The sequence below is a fragment of the Gossypium hirsutum genome, chromosome A13, assembly GCF_007990345.1.
Source record: "Gossypium hirsutum isolate 1008001.06 chromosome A13, Gossypium_hirsutum_v2.1, whole genome shotgun sequence".
Classification (NCBI taxonomy): domain Eukaryota; kingdom Viridiplantae; phylum Streptophyta; class Magnoliopsida; order Malvales; family Malvaceae; genus Gossypium; species Gossypium hirsutum.
In genome coordinates, this window is record NC_053436.1 from 37,112,955 (window position 1) to 37,135,898 (window position 22,944).

The following is a 22,944-nucleotide window of genomic DNA, read 5'->3' on the forward strand; positions in this document are numbered from 1 at the left end:
TTCGGGTTTGCCCCTATCTCCCAGAAAGAAAGATGAGATTTGGGTTGTAGTTGATCGATTGATGAAATCAGCTCATTTTATTCTGGTACGATCTGACTACTAGCTTGGTAAATTAGCTTAGTTATACATTTTCGATATTGTGAGATTGCACAGGGTACCTTTGTCTATTGTGTTAGATAAAGATCCAAGATTCACTTCGCAATTTTGGAAGAAACTATAAGAGGGTTTAGGTATGAAATTGCACAACAGTACTGCTTTTCACCCACAAACAGATGGTCAATCCGAGCGGATTATTCAGATTCTCGAGGATATGTTGAGATGTTGTATACTTGAGTTTGAAGGTACGTGGGAATAGTATCTGCCATTGATTGAATTTGCTTATAATAACAGTTTTCAATCGAGCATTAAAATGGCACCGCATGAGGCTTTATATGGTAGAAAATGCCGTACATCTTTGTATTGGACTGAACTTAGTGAGAATAAGATATATGCAGTTGATTTGATAAATGAGACTGAACAGAAAGTAAAAGTGATTCGAGAAAGTTTGAAAGCAGCTTCTGATCAACAGAAAACTTACGTAAACTTGAAACTAAAAGATATTGAATTTGAGATCGATGACAAAGTGTTTTTGAAAGTGTCTCATTGGAAGAAAGTACTTCGATTCGGCAGAAAAGGCAAATTGAGTCCGAGGTTCATCGGGTTGTATTAGATTATCGAGCGTATTGGGTTGGTTGCATATAGATTTTTGTTGCCACCTAAGTTAGAAAAGATCCATAATATGTTTCACGTATCGATGCTTCGACGATACCGATCTGATCCCTCGCATGTAATTTCTCTGTCTGAGATTGAAATTCAGTTCGATATGACCTATGAAGAAGAACCGATCCATATATTGGCTCGCGAGTTTAAAGAATTACGAAATAGGAAATTTCCTTCAATAAAAGTAATATGGCATCAACACGGTGTTGAAGAGGCTACGTGGGAGCCTGAAGATGCTATGAGACAACAATATTCGAATCTGTTCAACGATAAGATTTTCGGGGACGAAAATCCCTAACGGGGAATAGTTGTAATTGCCCGATTTAGACCCTAGTCGGAACAGTTGTTTTTTGGACCACAAATCTGAGTTAAAAAATATTTTAATATTATTTTCTATGCCTATAATATGTGAACTGATATGTGTGAAAGTTTCGTGTGAAAATTTTATCGTTTGTGTGCTTAATTTGCAAAAAGGACCTAATCGCATAAAATGTAAAAGTTACATGCTATAAGTTAAGTGTGCCTAATTGATATGGCTTATTATTTGTGAGGTCCTTATGTGGTTATTTGACCATGGCTTGCATTAAATGACTTAGATGGACATTATATAATGGTTTATTAATGTTTTAATGCAAGGGTAAAATGGTAAACTAATTAATAATGATGATTAATAAAACAAAAGCATGTAAATAAGGCCATTATTCTTAATTTAGCTGAAATTGGAGAAGAAAAATAGGGTTTTAAAGTCTTCAAACATTCGACACTTGCAGGCATCAATTGAGTATGTGTTTTTGATTGGTTTGATAATTTCTACGTTTTTGTGATTGTTGCTTAGTAATCTATTAAGCCCATGCCTATAATTGTAAGCTTTGTGAAGTTAATTGATGGAAAATGAAAGATATGTGTTGGGTTAATATATTTTGTCTTTGAATTTTTGATGAATTTGAGCAGTTTGGGCTAAATTGTAAAAATAAGATTTTGAGGGACAAAAATGTGAAATAAATGAATATTTGGGCTTATATGAACACTATTAATATTCATCCAAGCATGTGAAAAAGGAAATTTTATGTATTTTGTGATTTTGTGAATTAGGGACTAAAGAGTTAAAATGTGAAAATATGAGGGCTAATTTGTAAAATGCCCTAAATGTGTGTATATGGATTGATTTGAATGAATGTGTGATTGAATAAGTCAAATTTGAATGTGTTTAGATCAAGAACCATAGAAAACAAAATTAGACTGGGGAAAGTCGAAAGTTGTCGAGTAGTTGATTCCATTCATTCAAATCCGTACGATGTATGTCAGTACACAAATAAATGTATTTGAATTGATTTATCCATGTTTAAATGATATTGAAATGTGGTGAATGGTATTAGAAGTAATTATTTGAAATTGATAAAGTTTCAATAATGTGATGACGTCCGAAAAGCCCCGTACGAACCATAGGAATAGTTAAGATACATATGTCATGACATAGGATTTCCGATATGTGATTTCATGTAAGACCACATCTGGGACACTGGCATCGACTTATGATTTACATGTAAGACCATGTTTGGGACATCGACATCGTAAGTGTTTTCATGTAAGACCCTGTCTGGGATAGTGGCATCGATATTTGATTACATGTAATACCACGTCTGTGATGTTGGCATTGTATGAGCTTTTCGAGCTATCTGAGTATTAATATTGATTTCAAACGGTTCAATGGGAATTTTGAGAAAATGGATGACTATGTGAGTGTGTATTCGATTCAGGTACTTTTGAATTGTATACCATGTTTGAGAATGAAAGGTAAGTACATGTACCTTTGTCAAAATTTGATATAAGAATGACTTGCATTGAGAATGAGATATGATATATATATGTGAATCATGGTTAATTGAACTATAAGAGATATGTAACACCCCAAACCCGGCCTAGACGTTATGACCGAATCTAACGTGCCACATCGAAGCGTTAAAAACATTTTATATTTTTAATCTAGAAAACTTACTTAGCGTTTAAAAGATAATTTCATCATAGGTTAAGGTGAATGGAAGCTGAGCACCAGGTAGGAAACCGAAGAAGAGGAGGTGAGTCCAGCGGACTGCTTAAGTACCAAGCTCTCTTAGGATCCAATCCTATACATGCACACCACTATTGCCACACCTTAACTTCGTGTATATTCTTAGGAATCCAATTCGATTAAGTTCATTTTGAGAAAAGTGATTAAGTTTTGAAAAACATTTTCATTGCGGAAGTTTTGCTTGTTGTTGAGATATTTTGAAATCAATTACCGTTTTGAAAAAAAACGCGCCCTAAAGCTAATCAGTTTCAGCGATTAATATATATTCTAAATAAAACATATTAAACAATTTAAATAATTAAAGCGGCCTTATTACAACTTAAAACCCAAATCATAAAAGTAAATGAAAAGATGTTCAATTCCCCAGAAGAAAACCAAAATTTGCAGAATGTGTGGCCACTCCGAATCCCTCCCAGCTCCAAGCCCACTATGGTTGGGGATTACCTGCATGGATGGAAATAAGGGATGAGCTTGGGAACTCAGTGTGTAAACTAACCCAACCATAGTCCAAATCAACTCAACCACAGAAACAGCTTAAACTGGGCCTTAGCAATTCAGAACAAGCCCGGAGGCTCATAACAGATGCAGAACAAATATTTCATGTATGCAGAACCCAACCCAAATCCAACCTTACACCAGGTGGGGAGACTACTCGACCCACCCATCCACTACAAGCCACAGAATTTGTAGCATGGCTGCCAGAATAGACATTGTGACAGCGTCACCAGATACAGATATTGTGGCAGAGCCACCAGAACAGATATTTGTGGCAGAGCCACCAGAATACTTCCTCCATCAATATAACCCATCCCATGCAACAGATATACATGTCATGGCATACATCATACAGTATCAGAATATCATGCATTTCAGTCACAATTAACCCTAGGGGTATAATGGTAATTTTACACCTAGGGGTAAAATGGTAAAATTCCATATTTAGGGGTATTCTAGTAAATTAACTATTTTAGGGTTTTCATGCCTATTACAGCCAATAACGTATTAACAGAGACGCTTACCGAGCATTCTTACCACATTGGGCTCGTTGGCCCATTAACCTGATTATGGCCCATTAAGCCTAAAAATATCAGAATGCGTGAAATCATGCACTCTGCAATCTTACCACTTAAGATTACCAAATATGTTAATCGATCTATCTCATGAGCATTCGCACACTCGCAAGTTCACAAAATATCAGCTTTTTGGCATTTCGACTTTTCGGCTTTTACCGATCTAGTCTATGAGAGGGTGTCAATTACACACCTGATTTATGACGGTACGTTGGCGAGATCCACACACGAACTGCCTTTTGCCGAAATATGGGTTAGATCTGGAGAGCCAACCGAATAAGTCCTCAAGCCCTTTGCTGTATATCCCCTTGTCCACACTACCGCTAACGTCGATCGGTTCAGAAGAATGTTCCTATCTATGAGTTTTATCTCCAATCCACCGCAGTGACAAGAAGAAGCAGATTCAAACAACCAAAGATTCGGCCTCCTTCACCACCGGTATGTAGGTTTCAGTTTTTAAAGAAGTAAGAGAAGGAAAGTTCGGCTACCACAAGATTCGGCTATTGAGGAAAATTGAAGATGGAAAAATAAAGGATGAGACAGAGGAAGAAGGGTATAGGTTAGATTATGGAAAAGAAAGGATGGAAGAAGAAGGAAAAAGATGAGAGGTAGTATTCGGCTATGGAGAAAACGGCACAATGAGGCTTCTAGGTTCGGCTATTACCAAAAAGAGAGTAAAAAACCCTAAGCCAAACCTATTTCAGCAAACTAAAGAAAATGAATGTGAAATAGAAGGAAAAGGAATTGCTAGGGACGGCACCACTCATCCCAAATGCCGAAATTTCCCCCTTTAAAGACCTAGCCGAAACCCTATACTAGAGACCCTTGGTCGGCCAACTCTTGCTCCTCAAGAGTCCACCATTCGGCCAACACTGCTCTCCCTAATCAGCTCCTAAATCTTCTCCCTTATCCCCTCCTTACTCAATCTCCTGAGCAGCTCAAACACCTCCTGGCAGACTTTTACTTGAGTTCCATTACTTCTATTCCTATTCATAAAAATAATCCCCTTAATATGCTCTTATTGTGACTTGAACCTCAGTTCCCCCTAACTATCCACACGCCACTTTTATAGCCTTCCCAGTAGCGCCACATGCCACCTTGCCACATACTTCCTTGTGATTTATTTTACCTATTAAATTCTTAAAAGCCCAAATTACCAGAACCCCTTTTTCTTGTGGAATTAAGATTAGTTAAATCTGGCAATTTTTAACTTAGACTTGGGCCTTCTAAAGGCCCACTAACATACTTAGACTTACATCCAGCAATCAAAACATAGAAATCCTACAATTCGCTAAAATTCTCAGAAATCCCGAAAATCCTGAAAATTGTGGCGTTACAACTCTACCCTCCTTTAAGAATTTCGTCCTCGAAATTTACCTGATCCGAACAGATGAGGGTATTGTTGACGCATTGCCTCTTCTGGCTCCCAAGTAGCTTCCTCTCTGCCATGATTACGCCAAAGCACCTTTACTAAAGGAACAGATTTCCTTCTTAACACCTTGACATCTAAGTCCAATATCTGCACAGGCTCTTCCTCGAAAGTCGAATCAGACAGCACCTCAATCTCTGTAACCGGCACGACATGAGTAGGGTCAGAACGATAATGCCTTAACATAGAGACGTGGAAAACATCATGGATCCTGTCTAACTCTGGTGGTAATTCCAATTGATAAGCCACCGGGCCTACTCGTTTCAAAACCTGATAAGGCCCAATGAACCGCGGACTCAACTTGCCCTTCTTACCAAACCTTAAAATTTTCTTCCAAGGAGAAATCTTCCAAAAGACCATATCATCTACTGAGTACTCTATCTCCTTACGCTTCAAATCCGCATACGACTTTTGCCATCGGATGCTTCTTTTAACCGATCTCTAATTACTTTGACCTTATCTTCAATATCAGCTACCAACTCTGGTCCAAGAACCTGTCGTTCCCCCAATTCAGTCCAACAACTAGGGGTACGACACCTTCGTCCATATAGTGCCTCATACGGTGCCATTTGAATACTCTCCTGATAACTATTGTTGTATGCAAACTCTGCCAATGACAAGTAGTCCTCCCAACTACCTCGGAAATCAATAACACATCCCCTCAACATGTCTTCCAAAATCTAAATAACCCTTTCCGACTGACCATCAGTCTGGGGATGGAAAGCCATACTAAAGTTCAATCTCGTCCCCAACACTTCATGCAACTTCTGCCAAAATCGAGATGTGAATCTGGGATCCTGGTCAGAAATAATTGAAACTGGAACACCATGAAGTCGAACGATCTCCACCACATACAACTTAGCTAACTTTTGAAGTGAAAAGTCAGTGCGAACAGGTATGAAATGAGCCGATTTGGTCAACCTATCCACAATCACCCAAACCGAGTCTTTCTTTGATGGCGTCAAGGGTAGTCCACTCACAAAGTCCATGGTTACCTTCTCCCAGTTCCAAAGTGGCCTCTTTACTGGTTGCAAAAGTCCAGAAGGTAATTGATGCTCAGCCTTCACTTGCTGACATGTCAGACATTTTCCCACAAACTCTGTTACCTCTTGTTTAAGCCCAGTCCACCAATACAATTCTCGCAAGTCGTGATATAACTTACTCCCTCTAGGATGCATAGCACAAAGTCCCCCATGAGCTTCCTTCAAAGTTGACTGCCTCAAGTTAGAGTCCCTCGGAACACAAATTCTTCCTTGGAAACACAGAACTCCTTCACTATTCAACCCAAACTCAGAGGTTTCCCCTTTCTTAACTTGCTGGAAACGAGCAACCAAAGACTCATCCTTCAACTGCTTTTCCTTAATCTGATCCACCCAGGTTGGCCTTACTTGCAACTCAGCCAACAGACTCCCATCATCATACAGACTCAGACGAGCAAACATTACTCTCAGATCGGATACAACTCTATGACTTAGAGCATCGACTGTACTCAATCGAGCAATCATAATCCTTAAGCAACTCTATCCATCTCCTTTGCCTAAGGTTCAGCTCCTTCTGAGTCAGCAAATACTTAAGACTCTTATGGTCTGTGTATATAACACACCTCTCTCCATACAAGTAATGTCTCTAAATCTTAAGTGCAAAGATTACTGCTGCCAATTCCAAATCGTGCGTAGGATAGTTTACTTCATGAGGCTTTAGCTGTCGTGATGCGTAAGCAACCACCTTACCTTCTTGCATCAACACACAACCCAAACCTACGTGTGATGCATCACTGTACACAGTAAAATCCTTCCCAGACTCCGGCTGAATTAATACGGGTGCTTCAGTTAGAACTTTCTTCAACTTCTCAAAAGCTTCTTGCTACTTCTCAGTCCAAACAAACGGTACTCCTTTCCTTATGAGTTTCGTTAAAGGTGCTGCCATCATAGAATAACCTTCTACAAACCTTCTGTAGTATCCTGCCAACCCTAGGAAACTCTGAATTTCCGACACCGTCCTAGGTGGCTTCCATTTCAAAATTGCTTCAATCTTTCGAGGGTCCACCTTAATCCCCTCGGCAGAGACAACATGTCCTAAGAAGGTTACCTCCCTCAACCAGAATTCACACTTACTGAATTTCGCATAAAGCTCATTCTCCCTCAACACCTGTAGCACAATGCAGAGATGCTCATCATGTTTCGCTTCAGTTTCAAAATATACCAGAATATCGTCAATAAAGACGACTACGAACCAATCCAAAAATGGTTGGAACACACGATTCATCAGATCCATAAATGCTGTAGGAGCATTTGTCAGTCCAAATGGCATAACCAGAAACTCGTAATGACCATACCGAGTCCTGAATGTCGTCTTATAAATATCTACCTCTTTGACCCTTAACTGATGATATCCAGATCGAAGATCGATCTTGGAAAATACAGAGGCTCCTTTAAGTTCGTCGAACAGATCATCAATTCTAGGCAGAGAGTACTTATTCTTAATCGTCAGTTTGTTCAACTAGCGATAATCAATACACATGCGCATCGTCCCATCCTTCTTTTTTACGAATAGCACCGGTGCTCCCCATAGAAACATACTTGGCCTAATAAAACCTCTATCCAACAATTCTTGAATTTGAGCTTTTAGCTCCACTAACTCCTTTGGTGCCATCCTATACGGTGCGATGGACACTGGCGCCATTCCAGGCAGCAAGTCGATTCCAAACTCGACTTCTCAGTTTGGAGGCAATCCTAGAAGCTCCTCTGGAAAAACATCTTGGAATTCCTTAACGGTTCTAACCTTATCCACCGTCAGTCCCTCAGTCTCCGATTGACTTACAAATGCCAAATAAGCCTCACAACTCTTACGAATCCACTTTTCGACCCTCAATGCCGACACCACATTGGACAAATAATACCTTCGCTCACCAATCACCATAACATCCTCACCTTCCGCGGTCCTTAACACCATTTGCTTAGCAGTACAATCCAAAGTTGACTTATGCTTAACTAGCCAGTCCATTACCAGAATGAGGTCGAATTCTCCGAACGGTAGCTCCATCAAGTCTCCAGAGAAAATCTTCCCTTGAGTTTCTAAAGGCACGCCCCTATACAGTTTGTCTACCCTAACCGAGTGACCTAAAGGGCTTACTACCGGTACCCCACTCACAGTCTTCTCAGAGTGCACACCCAATGTCCCAGATATGGTGCATGCAATATACGAATGAGTAGACTTAATATCTATCAAAGCAGTGTACGACATGCTATAAGTAAAAAACGTACCAGTTATGACATCAGGTGCATCACCCTCCTCTCGATGACGAGCTGCATACACCAACGCTGGCTATTGAGCCTCCACATTTCTGGCACCCCTACCAGGTTCTCCTCGTCCTCGACCATTTCCATTACCACCCCTACCTTGCCCACGTCCTCTCGGTGGTTGCAGTCTACCTCTCACTAGTTGAACAACCCTCTGTTCTACAACTGGAATCTGATCTGTTTTCTGTAGACAGTCCCTAACTCTATGCTCCATAGATCCGCACCGGAAGCAAGCACCAGAACATTTCCTACACTCGCCCAGATGTACCTTACCACAGTCCCTACAGACTTGTGGTCTAACAACATTCACCGGAACTGCTCGAGCTGGCTCCTCTACTCTAGCTCTTTTAATATTCCTATTTGCACCCCCAAAGGTCCTGAATACCTCCTAAAACGGTTCCGATCCTTCTCACAATTCTGCCTTTCAGCACGCTTCACCTCCTCGGCTATCTTAGCTTTCTCTACCAACGCAGGAAAGTCATGCTCCCTCTACGAAGCAATCAGCACCCTAAGTTCATCTCTAAGATCATCCTCAAAGCGCACACTATGTTCATACTCCGTAGTGACTATCCCAATGGCATACTGGCTCAGCCTCAGAAACTCAGACTCATATTCAGTGATCGACCTACCCCCTTGAACCAGATTTAGGAATTCCTTCCTGCGAGCATCCACATAACTTGCCTCAACATATTTTCCCTTGAAGGTCATCTTAAACAGCTCCCAAGTTACCCTATCAGCTGGGGTCCCATCTCTCACAGTGAGCCACCACTGGTAAGCCTCATCTCGCAACAATGATACAGCTCCCTTCAGCTTCTGCTCTACGGAACAATCCAAGTCATCCATAATCCGTTCCGTGGCCTCCAACCAATATTCTGCCACATTCGGGGCTACACCAGACACGCCCCTAAAGATTTTCGCTTCATTAGCCCAGACTTGCTTAGAAATAGATCCTCGAATTCCATTACCAGTACTTACCCCGGCAACCCTCTCCAGTACATGAAGCATCGCCTGAGATAGAGCGTCATCCCTGGCACCTTGATCGTGAGACTCCACCTCTGTTGCTGGGGGTACTAGTGCATTTGCCGCCGGCATATGTCCTGAAGACGAAGATCCAGCCCGTGCACTACCTCGGCCACATCCACGACCCCTTCCACGAGTTGCTCTCGTACTCATATCGTATTATCTAATTACGAATTTTATGCATCAGTTAAATGTTTCAGTGTTTATCCCAGATGCTTTATGAACAGATAGTAATTCAGAGTTTGTTTTCCGCATAATCGAAATCTAGCTACAGTCTCAGTCTATTACCAAAATTTCCTATAGTTTCAAAATCATCCTACTAGGTTATACAGACAGATAATTCAGAGAGAGAAAAAAATTTAGAAAAGTTCAAAATAGTACTTACAGACTTGGGCCGGAGATTCAGAATGCCACCTTCTAAAGATCCAAATTTTGAAAACTGAGTTTCGTAACTTTGTAAAAATTTTATTTTCGAAAAACCCTTGTTTTCATAAACCCATTCCACAGCCGAGTTGTTGCAACCTGGCTCTGATACCACTAAATGTAACACTCCAAACCCGGCCTAGACGTTATGACCGAATCCAACGTGCCATATCGAAGCATTAAAACATTTTATATTTTTAATCTAGAAAACTTACTTAGCGTTTAAAAGATAATTTCATCATAGATTAAGGTGAATGGAAGCTGAGCACCAGGTAGGAAACCGAAGAAGAGGAGGTGAGTCCAGCGGACTGCTTAAGTACCAAGCTCTCTTAGGATCCAATCCTAGACATGCACACCACCATTGCCACACCTTAACTTTATGTATATTCTTAGGAATCCAATTCGATTAAGTTCATTTTGAGAAAAGTGATTAAGTTTTGAAAAACATTTTCGTTGCAGAAGTTTTGCTTGTTATCGAGATATTTTGAAATCAATTACCGTTTTGAAAAAAAAACGCGCCCTAAAGCTAATCAGTTTTAGCGATTAATATATCTATTCTAAATAAAACATATTAAACAATTTAAATAATTAAAGCATCCTTATTACAACTTAAAACCAAAATCATAAAAGTAAATGAAAAGATGTCCAATTCCCCAGAAGAAAACCGAAATTTGCAGAACGTGTGGCCACTCCGAATCCCTCCCATCTCCAAGCCCACTATGGTTGGGGATTACCTGCATGGATGGAAATAAGGGATGAGTTTCTCACTTCTCAAACTAGTGTAGGATTCAAAAGTTTCCTTGTAACACCCGTAACTCATATCCGTCGCCGGATTAAGGTTATGGAGCATCACTGTATAATTGAAAACCTTTAAATATAATATCATTCATTAATTTAAACACGTCATAAACAATTCATTCACATACATACTATCTCCAAGTCGAGCCCTCGAGGCCCTAAAAATAACATAGAGGTAATTCGAGGCCAATTTTGTAACGCCCCAAACCCGGCCTAGGCGTTATGGCCGAAATCTGGCGTGTCACATTGAAGTGTTTTTCAAAAACCATGTTCTCATTGAAAACCCTTCTTGCTATTTAGAACCTCTAGCCATTTTAAAACTTTATGAAAACCTTAGTTTCCATTAGTTTATTAAAAATCATTCTCTTATAAAACATTGTTTCCTTTAAAACTTTATTTGTTGTGGAAGTTTAGTTTAAAGTTTTGCGAAAATGTGATATTTAGAAAAACTGTTATTGTTTTGGAAAAGAAAATCGTGTTCTACTCCATCAGTTATAAAACAGTATATAAAATTCCAAATTTAGAACCAGAAATTAAAAGAGGCCTTGTTACAACCCAAATCAAATATAAGTACTTGTAAATAGATAACTTAAAAGAAAATCGGAAACAATAGCAGTTGTGTGGCCATCTCTGAGTCCCTCGCAGCACCGATCCTCCTAATGCTAGGGATTACCTGCACAGTTAATAAACGGGGTGAGTTTATGAAAACTCAGTGTGTAATCCCCTCCTAAACTAAAACAGTTAGAAAACAGACAGAATCCAGAATCAGTCTGGGCTGGAGCCCATTACAGTAACAAAACAATGTGTGTGGCCCAAAGCCCAGTACAATTTCACTTGGGTCTTAGCCCTCATCAGAATTAATTAGGCTAGCCCATTCTCGAAATCAGTAACACTTGGGCCTAGCCCATTAATAGAATTAGGAAGGCCTAAGCCCAGAACAGAATTAGTATCAGATGCAAATATGCAGACAGATTCCCAGCCCAGTCCAACCAACATACCACTCGTACCAACCAACACACCATGTAGGGATAAAATCGACCCACCCAGCCAACACACCAAGCTTAGCATCAGTTGCGGCACTAAGTCAACAGGACAGCTCAACGCCATAGACAAGACGGCTCAATGCTGTAGACAGGACGACTCAACGTCGTAGACAGGACGGCTAAAGGCCGTAAATATTGCAGCAACGCTGCCAGTTAACAGAACGACTATAAGCCATAAGTATCACAGAAAGCTTGAAAGCCTTATATAGAACGGCTACTACCATACACTTCCTTCGTCAATAATACCCCAACCCTATGTAGTATGTCATGTCATAAATAATACGTGTATGCAAAGTCATACTCAGTACAATCATATATGTAAATCATAAGCACATCAGTCATACGAAACATAAGGGCATAATCGTTATTCTACCATATAGGGGTATTACGGTCATTTTACCCTACAAAGGCATTATGGTCATTTTGCACTATAATGGTATTTCGGTGATTTTACAACAGAAGGTCCACCATCGCCTCAGGCGACTTAAGTAACCCAAACAGACATAACGGTGCAAATGGGCCTAAGATCCATTACTCAGCCCAAGTGGGCCCACACCCTCGTGTGGCCCACTTAGCCCAAATTTAGATATGGCTATATGACCTACATAGCCCAATCCAATAATTATCACAAGTTGTAGATTCAATCCGTGTAGGGCCCACGAGCCCGTTGGGCCCACACGGCCCATCTAGGCCCAACGTGGCCCAGAACTACCTAAGTAGTGTACATGACATGACAAGTCTATCTACATCCCACTTAACAGTGAGTTTACACAGGCAGGCCCACGGGCCCATCAGGCCCATCGTGGCCCAGAACAGCCCCAGCACACGAGAACACTCGTGGCGGCCTCTACAGTCTATCGCCCATCATTTGTGGGCTTAGTTCTCCCCTAGTGCGTTCTTACTCTCGTAAGGCCCCAAATGTTGAGGTTTCAGCTTTTCTTTGCTGACTTCCATCAAAGAAGGGCATGAATACACACCTATTTATGAGAATGCGCCGAAGTCCACGATCACCAACTTTGGCACATCCTACATTGAGTCTTAATCACTTTTTCCCTCACCAACTTATCTGGTTCACTCTATTTAAAGCCAGCTTCTCACCAATTCCCATGTCACAGTTACACAACACGCCACCTTGCCACTAGACTACAAGGCTCTTTGTGTCACCATTTTAGCCTTAATTAATTATAAGGTCTATAGGCCAATATTCAGGTTCCTTTAAAAGAACAACCAAAATAAATTGCAAGAGCCAAGACTTGAACCCAGGCTCCCTTGCAACCTTAATGACACCATAACTACTAGACTACATGCTTCCTTGTGTCATTTATTTACCACAATAATTTAAAAGGCCTTCATCCAAGCACCCAGGGTTTTATTCACTTAAAACCAAAATTTTTGCTAAAGCCCAGGTTTGAACCCAAGATTTCTCCAACACTTCTCAGAGCCATTAACCACCAAAGCAGACATTTAATTGTGTCATTTCCTTGCACAATTAAATGCTTATATATAACCTCCTTCCAGACCCATACTTAAGGCCCAATACTTCTATGCCCAAATTCGAGCCATTACAATTCTACCCCCTTCAGAGGACAAGCGCTTAGCTCAATCTACACCACTATGCTCTCGCTGCGCACTCTAGTTCCAAACTACACTAATACACTTTTAACTTAATCTCAAAACCTCTCACACCTAACCAAACATCTAACCACAGAAGCAAATAGATATTTACCACACATGCATACAATTTCTATATTCAAACATCACATCCAAACAAAACACACTTGACTTAAAAGGAACTGTACAATCCCGAACCCGATGCTCCTTAGACCCGCATCTAAGACACGCTTCTAACTTCCTCTAGCATTCGCTCGGATGGCACCTTTTGTAGCGCTCCCAAGCCAGAAAGTTCAAACGTGTCTTAACGCATTTCACAGAATGAGGTTCCTACTTCAGAGGACTGTGATTCCTCTTCCTGCTACACTCCAAGCGTCTAGCCTGAAGTGTGTCACCATACGCCTTAACTCTTTCCTCGAACACTTCTTCCAGCACTTTCCTTACTAACCAGGTTAGTGCCTTTGTACTAAGCTCCGGGTTATTGTTACCCAAAGTTGGCAGACTTACCTTGACTACAGTTTCCTGAACCATCTCATGTTCCGAGGAGACGGGGAATTCCTCGCGACCTTGCTTTCCTTCGGAATCCATCACAGTACTGTTGCTAACTTAAAAAAAAATCTAATTTCCAGAACATACATTGAATAAATACAAAATCTAACTTTAAGTATAGTCTAACAGAAAGCTTACAGATTTGGTGCCGGAGACTCGGTAACCACACTTTCAGGAAAATATTCAGAAAAACATTTCAAATACTTCAAATCTTTTCAAACCTTTTTGAAACAATTCTTTCGAAAATCCAATTTTAAAACCCATTCCACAGTCGAGTTTTGCAACTTGGCTTTAATACCATTAAATGTAACACCCCAAACTCGGCCTAGACATTATGGCTGAAATCTGGCGTGTTACATTGAAGTGTTTTTCGAAAACCATGTTCTCATTGAAAACCCTTCTTTCTATTTAGAACCTCTAGCCATTTTAAAACTTTGTGAAAACCTCAATTTCCGTTGGTTTATTAAAAGTCATTCTCTTGTAAAACATTATTACCTTTAAAACTTTATTTGCTGCGGAAACTTAGTTTAAAGTTTTGAGGAAACGTGATATTTTGGAAAACTGTTATTGTTTTGGAAAAGAAAACCGTGTTCTGCTCCAGTAGTTATAAAACAGTATATAAAATTCCACATTTAGAACCAGAAATTAAAAGAGGCCTTGTTAGAACCCAGATCAAATATAAGTACTTGTAAATAGATAACTTAAAAGAAAATCAGAAACACTAGCAGTTGTGTAGCCACCTCCGAGTCCCTCATAGCACCGATCCTCCTAATGTTGGGGATTACCTGCACAGTTAATAAACGGGGTGAGTTTATGAAAACTCAGTGTGTAATCCCCTCCTAAACTAAAACAGTTAGTAAACAGACAGAATCTAGAATCAGTCTAGGCCGGAGCCCATTACAGTAAGAGAACAATGTGTGTGGGCCAAAGCCTAGTACAATTTCACTTGGGTCTTCGCCCTCATCAGAATCAATTGGGCCTAGCCCATTCTCAAAATTAGTAACAGATGGGCCTAGCCTATTAACAGAATCAAGTGGGCCTAAGCAGAGTACAGAATCAGTATCACATGCAGATATGCAGACAGATTCCCAGCCCAGTCCAACCAACACACCACCTGTACCAACCAACACACCATGTAGGGATAAAATCAACCCACCCAGCCAACACACCAAGCTTAGAACTGGTTGCGGCACTAAGTCAACAGGACGGCTCAACGCCGTAGACAGGATGGCATAATGCAGTAAATAGGACGACTCAATATCGTAGGTAGGACAGCTAAAGGCCGTAAATATTGCAATAACGCTGCAAGTTAACAGAACGACTATAAGCATAAGTATCACAGAAAGCCTGAAAGACTTATACAGAATGACTACTGGCCATACACTTCCTCCGTCAATAATACCCCAACCCCATGCAGTATGTTATGTCATAAATAAAACATGTACGCAAAGTTATACTTAGTACAATCATTTATGTAAATCATAAGCACATCAGTCATACAGAACATTAAGTGCATAATTGTCATTCTACCATACAGGGGTATTACGATCGTTTTACCCTACAAGGGCATTACAGTCATTTTGCACTAAGGGTATTTCGGTGATTTTATAAACCGAGGTCTTAATGACCCAACAGAAAGTCCACTGCTACCTCGAGCGACTTAAGTAACCTAAACAGACACAACGGTGCAAATGGGCCTATGGCCCATTACTCAGCCCAAGTGGGCTCACACCCTCGTGTGGCCCATTTAGCCCAAATTTAGATATGGCTATCTAACCTATATAGCCCAGTCCAATAATTATCACAAGTTACAGATTCAGTCCATGTGGGGCTCACGAGCCCATTGGGCCCACACTACCTATCTAGGCCCAACGTGGCCTAGAACTACCTAAGTCGTTTGTGCGACATGACAAGTCTATCTACATCCCACTTAACAGTGAAGTTTACACAAGCGAGCCCACCGAGGCCGAGAACAGCCCCAGCACACGAGAATGCTCGTGGCGGCCTCTACAGTCTATCACTCATGATTTGTGGGCTCGGTTTTCCCCTCATGTGTTCGCACGCTCGTGAGGCCTGAATGTCGAGGTTTCAACTTTTTAGCTTTTGCTGACTTCCAACAAAGAAGGGCGTGAATAGACACCTGTTTATGAGAATGCATCGAAGTCCACGATCACCAACTTTGGCACATCCTACATTGAGTCTTAATCACTTTTTCCCTCGCCAACTCATCTGGTTCGCTCTATTTAAAGCCAACCTCTCACCAATTCCCATGTTAGCTTCCCGATGTGGGATTACTTTCAACCATTAGGAAAATTCCTTATTTTTATATGACCACTTCAACCACAGAGTTCCTGTGATAGCCCAAAATTGACCCTAGTCGGAAAGTGGTTTCGGGATCGCTAAACCGAGTCATAAAAATAATTAACCGTCATAATTGATGCTCATTATATGTACATGTGCATGCGTGAAAATTTCGTGTTTGAATTTGGTTTAATTTTAGGTGAATTTTAGTAAATAGGACTTATGTGAGAAAATTTTGAAATGTGATAGGTCAAAGCATAAGGACCTATTAGTGCATGAAATAAAAAGGGGGGACTTGCATGTCAAATTCCCCCCTAATTAGTAGTGGCCGGCCATGACAAGCATGGTAGACCAAGTGTGATGGGCAAGAACATGTCATAAACATGTTGAGTTAGTGTGTCATGGGAAGTATGATAAAATAAGGAGCATGGGCATAAAATAATGAAAGGGAATATGATGAAAACAAAAAAAAAAGTGTGCTTGTTTCCCCCCCATTGCCGTGAGTAAAAGAAAAGAAAAGAAAAATTTTGTTCATCCTTTTTCATCTTCTTTTGGCCGAAAATTGTAAGGAAGGAGGAATGAGTTCTTGCTTCATGTTTGGTTTGGAAGAGGATTAGGAGGAGGTTTGGCCATACTTGTATCTAGATCAAGGTATGTTTGAGGTTGTGCCATGAGATTCATGCATGTTTTTTTTTAGTTGCTAGCTTGAGTTCTAATTAGCCCATGGTTCAAATCTTTGCTATGTCATGGGGATGATATTCGGCCTAGGTGGATTTTGTGTTAATGCCATTGCATGCTAAATATGAAGATTGTTAATGATGCATGTGATGGTGGATTGATGATTCTTGAATCTTCTTTTTAGCATTTTTGAGTGAGCACATATGTGCATTGGTTGCTAGATGGAGAAGAATCGGCTAGCAAGTTGTGTGCTAAGGCCGAATATAATTTTTGTATATTAATGAGTAATGCATGTGTTAAATTGATGGAAAGGGAGAGGATGCTTCACTAGTGTATATATGTGTGTATTAGCCAAGTTTTGAACTTGAAACAAAATGGTGTTTAGTCAATACAAGTGACCATACTTGTAGAATGTATTAAGTGTTGCAATCGGCCCCAACATAGACATGCATATTCGGCCATAGGAAGGAGATTGGTGTTGCATGTATTCGGTTAAAGGCAAGCATATTGATGCTTTTGTCTTGGTTTAGAAAATTCGGCCAAGGGGGAAAATTAGCTAAAATGTTGAGTTTGATTCATGATTCCGTACATATGTGACTTTAATGTCTAATGTATAAATATGGGCTAAGTGCCTTGCGTTCCTCTTTTCGATGCTCAAATGATTAAATCAATTTATTTGTTTAATTAAGCTCAAGATCAAAAGGGAACTAAATTCGATAAAGGGAAGGAAAAAGTGGTCGAATAGCTATCGGAATCGTTCGACAACACCCGAGGTAAGTTCTTGAGTAAAAGAGCTTAAATTATGATTTGATTAGATCATGTTTTAAGCAAATTAAAATCATGCTCTTTGTGTGGCTATTGAGCCGAAATTGCAAGAATGATAAGTGTCTTGTGTTTGAGTTTTGCTAACGAAAACCAAATACGAATGTGCCATGATTTATTGTTAAATGTGCATGGTTATTTGAATGATGTCCGGGCTAAGTCCCGAAGGCTTTGTGCTAAGTGACCATATCCGGACTAAGATCCGAAGGCATTTGTGCGAGTTACTAAATCCGGGTTAAGTCCCGAAGGCATTTGTGCGAGTTACTAAATCCGGGTTAAGTCCCGAAGGCATTTGTGGGAGTTACTATAACCGGGCTATGTCCCGAAGGCATTTGAACGAGTAGCTATATCCAGTTAAATTCCGAAGGTACGTGATTTGGGAATGAATGATCTTGCTGTAAAAATTTCAGTTAATACGCTTGAAACATCCCAACATTGAGGTATGTTTCGTATGTGCTTTGAATTAGTTGAGCCCTTACAAATAAGTATTCGCTCAGTTGATAAATGAGCTACCGGCCTTTGGCTAAGTTGATCTTTGTGTATGAATAAAAGGGTTGGTAATGTGAAGTAAGTATGATATTGAAAAATTGTGCATATGAAATTATCCGTTTAGCTACATGAATGCTATACTTTTGTTGTGCTGGAATCCCTTGCTCAAAACTTACTAAGCATAAATTGCTTACTCCGTCTCCTTGATTCTCTGTTTTATAGATTTTGGTTCTCCAGCTATCGGACTCGGGATTTTGAAGTCGAAGTCGCCCACACTATCAAAGCCCCCCCTTTTGGTACAATTTTGGTTGAACTTCGAAATGGCATGTATAGGACTACCCTTTTTGTTGTGGGTCATGGACCCTTTAGACTTGTATAATTTTGGATAGCCATGCGAAAATGGCTTATATATGTTTGAGTATAATGTTATAATCATTTGGTATGGACATGGTTATTGAGAGGTGTGGATATGCTTAACAAGGATTGGCCATGGGAATGGTTAATCACTATCATAATTCGTGCTATTTATGCTAAAAGGGCTAGTTGAATCATGGAAACTATGAAATAGGTAAAGTCTACCTTAAAGGCAGATGCTGACAGCAGCAGTGATGTAGATTTGGAAAATCACTAAAAATAGTAGGAAGGGAATTAAATAGTGAATAAATTATGTAAACGAACCTTGATGAATCTATTTTCATAGGAAAGTAACGAAACGGTCATATGGACAGTATGTTAAGAGATATTCAGGTTCTTGTGAGACAGGGCCAGAACGGTTTCTGGATTTCCTGTTCCGACTTTGGAAATTCATTATAAATTAACCAGAGACAATTAGGAGTCATGCCATATATTTATAGATTTCTCTCTGAGTCTAGTTTCTATAGAAACAAACGGCATCAGTATTGAAGCCCTGTACAGGGAGATATCCAAGTCGTAATGCGCAAAGGTCAGTGTAGTCGATCCCTGTAACATGGGAGACTTTGACTAATAAACTGTACTAATTGGCCCTACCAAAAATTCTAGAAAGAAATATGTAGATGGGCATATGAGTCTAGTTTCAGGGAAAATTTACAGAACTGGATTCCGAGTTTCTGAACTCAAGATATGATTTTTAAAGCGACTAGTACGCAGATTGGCAGTGTCTGGGAAATTTTTTTTATAAGTGGTTTAAAGTCTGTTAACACCTCGTGTTCGACTCCGGTGACGGTCTCGGGTTCGGGGTGTTACATTTGATTGGTATCAGAGCTACGGTTTAGTCGATTCTAGGACTACCGTAATGCGTTGGGTCTAGCTATACATGCCATTTTATGTGATTATTTGATAGTGTGGTGATTTCTGACAATTGTAAATGTGTTTATTTATAGTAATGAATCTCGATCCCGACCGAGCGGTAGCTGATGATCTTGAGAGTGTAGCGCCTTCTCCCGCACAAGGGACAGCGCCGACGGACTCTCAACCTAATGCTAGTAACCCGAATGATGAAGCTAGAGAAGCTTTCTATAGCGTGATGAATGATTGGTTCAACCAATACATTCGAACTAATACGGCTGTTCCACAACCTCCATTCCCGACAAATATAACCCCCGCGCCTACACTACCTCCGGAAACTGACCAAATAAGGTCAAATAAGCCCCCAGTTGATAGAATCCGAAAACATGGGGCTACTGAATTTAAAGCTACGGATAGCGACAATGCCGAGCAAGCTGAATTTTGGTTGGACAACACTATCCGGGTACTCGATGAGCTATCTTGTACACCCGATGAATGCCTAAAGTGTACTATCTCCTTGCTACGCGATTCTGCCTACTATTGGTGGAGTACTCTGACTTCTGTTGTACCCCGAGAGCAAGTAACTTGGGAGTTTTTCCAAACTGAGTTTCGGAAAAAGTATATCAGTCAGAGATTTGTTGATCAAAAACGAAAGGAATTTCTTGAGCTTAACCAAGGTTCTATGTCGGTTACTGATTACGAGCGAAAATTTGTTAGACTTAGTAGGTATGCTCGGGAATGTGTTTCGTCCGAGGCTATCATGTGTAAACGCTTTGAGGATGGGCTGAATGAAGATATAAAAATGTTCGTTGGCGTTCTTGAAATACGAGAGTTCGTAGTACTTGTCGAGCGAGCTTGTAAAGCCGAAGAGCTTAGAAAAGAAAAAAAAAAGTTGATGTGGGAACTGGAGAGTTTCGTAAAAGATCCTCGGGAAAGTCTCTTCAACAGGCATCGAAGAAATTTTGAGATGATGTGGGCCGTTCTAGAGGCACTTCGGGCCTTTTTAGACGAGATCGTGATCGACCCCCTGTGGGTACACGAGGCACTTCGGTCGCCAGTGTTGGGAATGAACGTCGAGACAGAACGAAATGTCGATATTGCGGTAAATGGCATTCGGGGAGTTGTAGATTCCCTGACCGCTCCTGTTACAAGTGCGGATCAGTTGACCACTTCATTAAAGATTGCCCGAGGTTGTCTGAACAGAATGTAAATCAGAGTGGGAAACCGGGTGCTACCACTGCTCGAGGTAGACCATCTGGAAATACGGGCAATGCTAGTGGTGGTCAGAGAGGATCTAGAGATGCTACGACCAGATCCGAGGCTCGTGCGCCTACTAGAGCTTATGCTATACGTGCCCGCGAGGATGCTTCTTCGCCTGATGTTATTACCGGTACTTTTACTCTCTTTGATACTAATATAATTGCTTTGATTGACCCCGGTTCTACTCATTCTTACATATGTGAAACCTTAGCATCCAGTAAGAGTTTACCTATTGAGTCTACTGAGTTCGTAATTCGGGTGTCAAATCCCTTGGGTCGTTACGTGCTTGTCGACAAAGTGTGTAAGGAATGTCCCCTAGTAATTCGAGGTTCCTGTTTTCCGGCGGACTTGATGCTTTTGCCATTTGATGAATTTGATGTTATTCTTAGTTTGGATTGGCTGACCGCGCATGATGCAGTTGTGAACTGCAAAAGCAAGACTATTGATTTGAGGTGCGCAAATAATGAGATAATCCGAGTTGAGTCTACGGACTTAAAGGGGTTGCCAGCTGTAATATCCTCAATGTTGGCCCAGAAATATGTAAGAAAAGGGTGCGAAGCATACCTTACGTATGTACTTTATGACAAAGAATTAGAAAAGAAACCCGAATCTGTGCCGGTGGTTTGTGAATACCCGGATGTTTTTCCTGAAGAATTACCGGGTTTACCACCTGTTCGGGAGATAGAGTTTGGTATTGAGCTTGTACCTGGGACTACGCCGATTTCGATAGCTCCGTATCGTATGGCACCAACTGAGTTAAAAGAGTTGAAAGCTCAGTTGCAAGAATTGACGGATAGAGGTTTCGCTCGACCAAGTTTCTCACCTTGGGGTGCACCAGTATTGTTCGTGAAAAAGAAGGACGGAACCATGAGGTTGTGCATTGACTATCGTCAGCTGAATAAAGTGACAATAAAGAACAAATATCTGTTACCGCGTATCGATGATTTGTTCGACCAACTGAAGGGAGCCTCAGTGTTCTCAAAAATAGATTTGAGATCGGGCTATTATCAGTTGCGAATTTGAGATTCGGACATACCCAAAACTGCCTTCAGAACGAGATATGGTCACTACGAATTCTTAGTGATGCCGTTTGGGCTCACTAATGCCCCTGCGGTATTTATGGATTTGATGAATCGGATCTTCAGACCATATTTGGATCGGTTCGTAGTTGTGTTCATTGATGACATCTTGGTCTATTCAAGAGATGAGACCGAACATGCTGAGCACCTGAGATTAGTGTTGCAAATTTTGCGGGATAAGCAGTTATATGCTAAGTTCAGTAAGTGTGAGTCCTGGTTAAGAGAGGTTAGCTTCTTGGGTCACGTGGTATCCGCATCGGGTATTCGAGTTGACCCGAGCAAAATTTCAGCCATACTTAACTGGAAGCCTCCAAGAAATATTACCGAAGTTCGGAGCTTCCTGGGGCTCGCCGGTTATTACCGACAATTTGTAAAAGGTTTCTCGATGATAGCCACACCAATGACGAAGCTACTTCAAAAGGATGTTAAGTTCGAATGGACGGAGAAATGTCAGAAAAATTTCGATCAACTGAAAACTTATTTGACTGAAGCTCCAATTTTAGTGCAACCCGAATCAGGCAAAGAGTTTGTCATTTATAGTGACGCATCCCTACTTGGGTTGGGTTGCGTATTGATGCAAGAAGGTCGAGTGGTGGCCTATGCGTCGAGACAATTAAAGCCACATGAGAAAAATTATCTGACCCATGATCTTGAACTAGCTGCCATCGTATTTACTTTAAAATATGGCGACATTACTTATTTGGTGAAAAGTGCCATGTATTTTCGGATCACAAAAGTCTCAAATATTTGATGACTTAAAGAGACTTAAATCTGTGACAAAGACGTTGGCTTGAGTTGTTGAAAGATTACGAGCTTGTCATTGATTACCACCCGGGAAAGGCTAATGTGGTTGCGGACGCCTTAAGCCAGAAATCATTGTTTGCTTTACGAGCGATGAATGTGCACTTGTCTGTTCTACCCGACAATGTGTTAGTAGCTGAATTAAAAGCCAAACCATTATTGATTCATCAAATTCGTGA

General features: G+C 40.7%; 1 protein-coding gene across 1 annotated transcript; it reads right to left on the reverse strand.

The window, feature by feature from the left end:
• Positions 1 to 8,041: 8,041 nt before the first annotated feature.
• Positions 8,042 to 9,798, reverse strand: LOC107894601 (uncharacterized). The gene is made up of 5 exons (XM_016819858.1): positions 9,601 to 9,798; positions 9,133 to 9,333; positions 8,765 to 9,013; positions 8,226 to 8,479; positions 8,042 to 8,141 (listed from the first exon to the last, which is right to left on the reverse strand). Exons 1-5 carry the CDS (start codon positions 9,796 to 9,798, stop codon positions 8,042 to 8,044), a joined length of 1,002 nt encoding a protein of 333 aa, XP_016675347.1.
• Positions 9,799 to 22,944: the final 13,146 nt, after the last annotated feature.

Coding starts and splice junctions, on each gene's coding strand:
- LOC107894601 (XM_016819858.1), bottom strand. CDS start 9,798: ATGAGTACGAGAGCAACTCGTGGAAGGGGTCGTGGATGTGGCCGAGGT. Junction 9,334..9,600: donor TACTGGAGAGGGTTGCCGGG/GTAAGTACTGGT, acceptor GAGCTGTTTAAG/ATGACCTTCAAGGGAAAATA. Junction 8,480..8,764: donor AACAGAGGGTTGTTCAACTA/GTGAGAGGTAGA, acceptor CACTCTGAGAAG/ACTGTGAGTGGGGTACCGGT.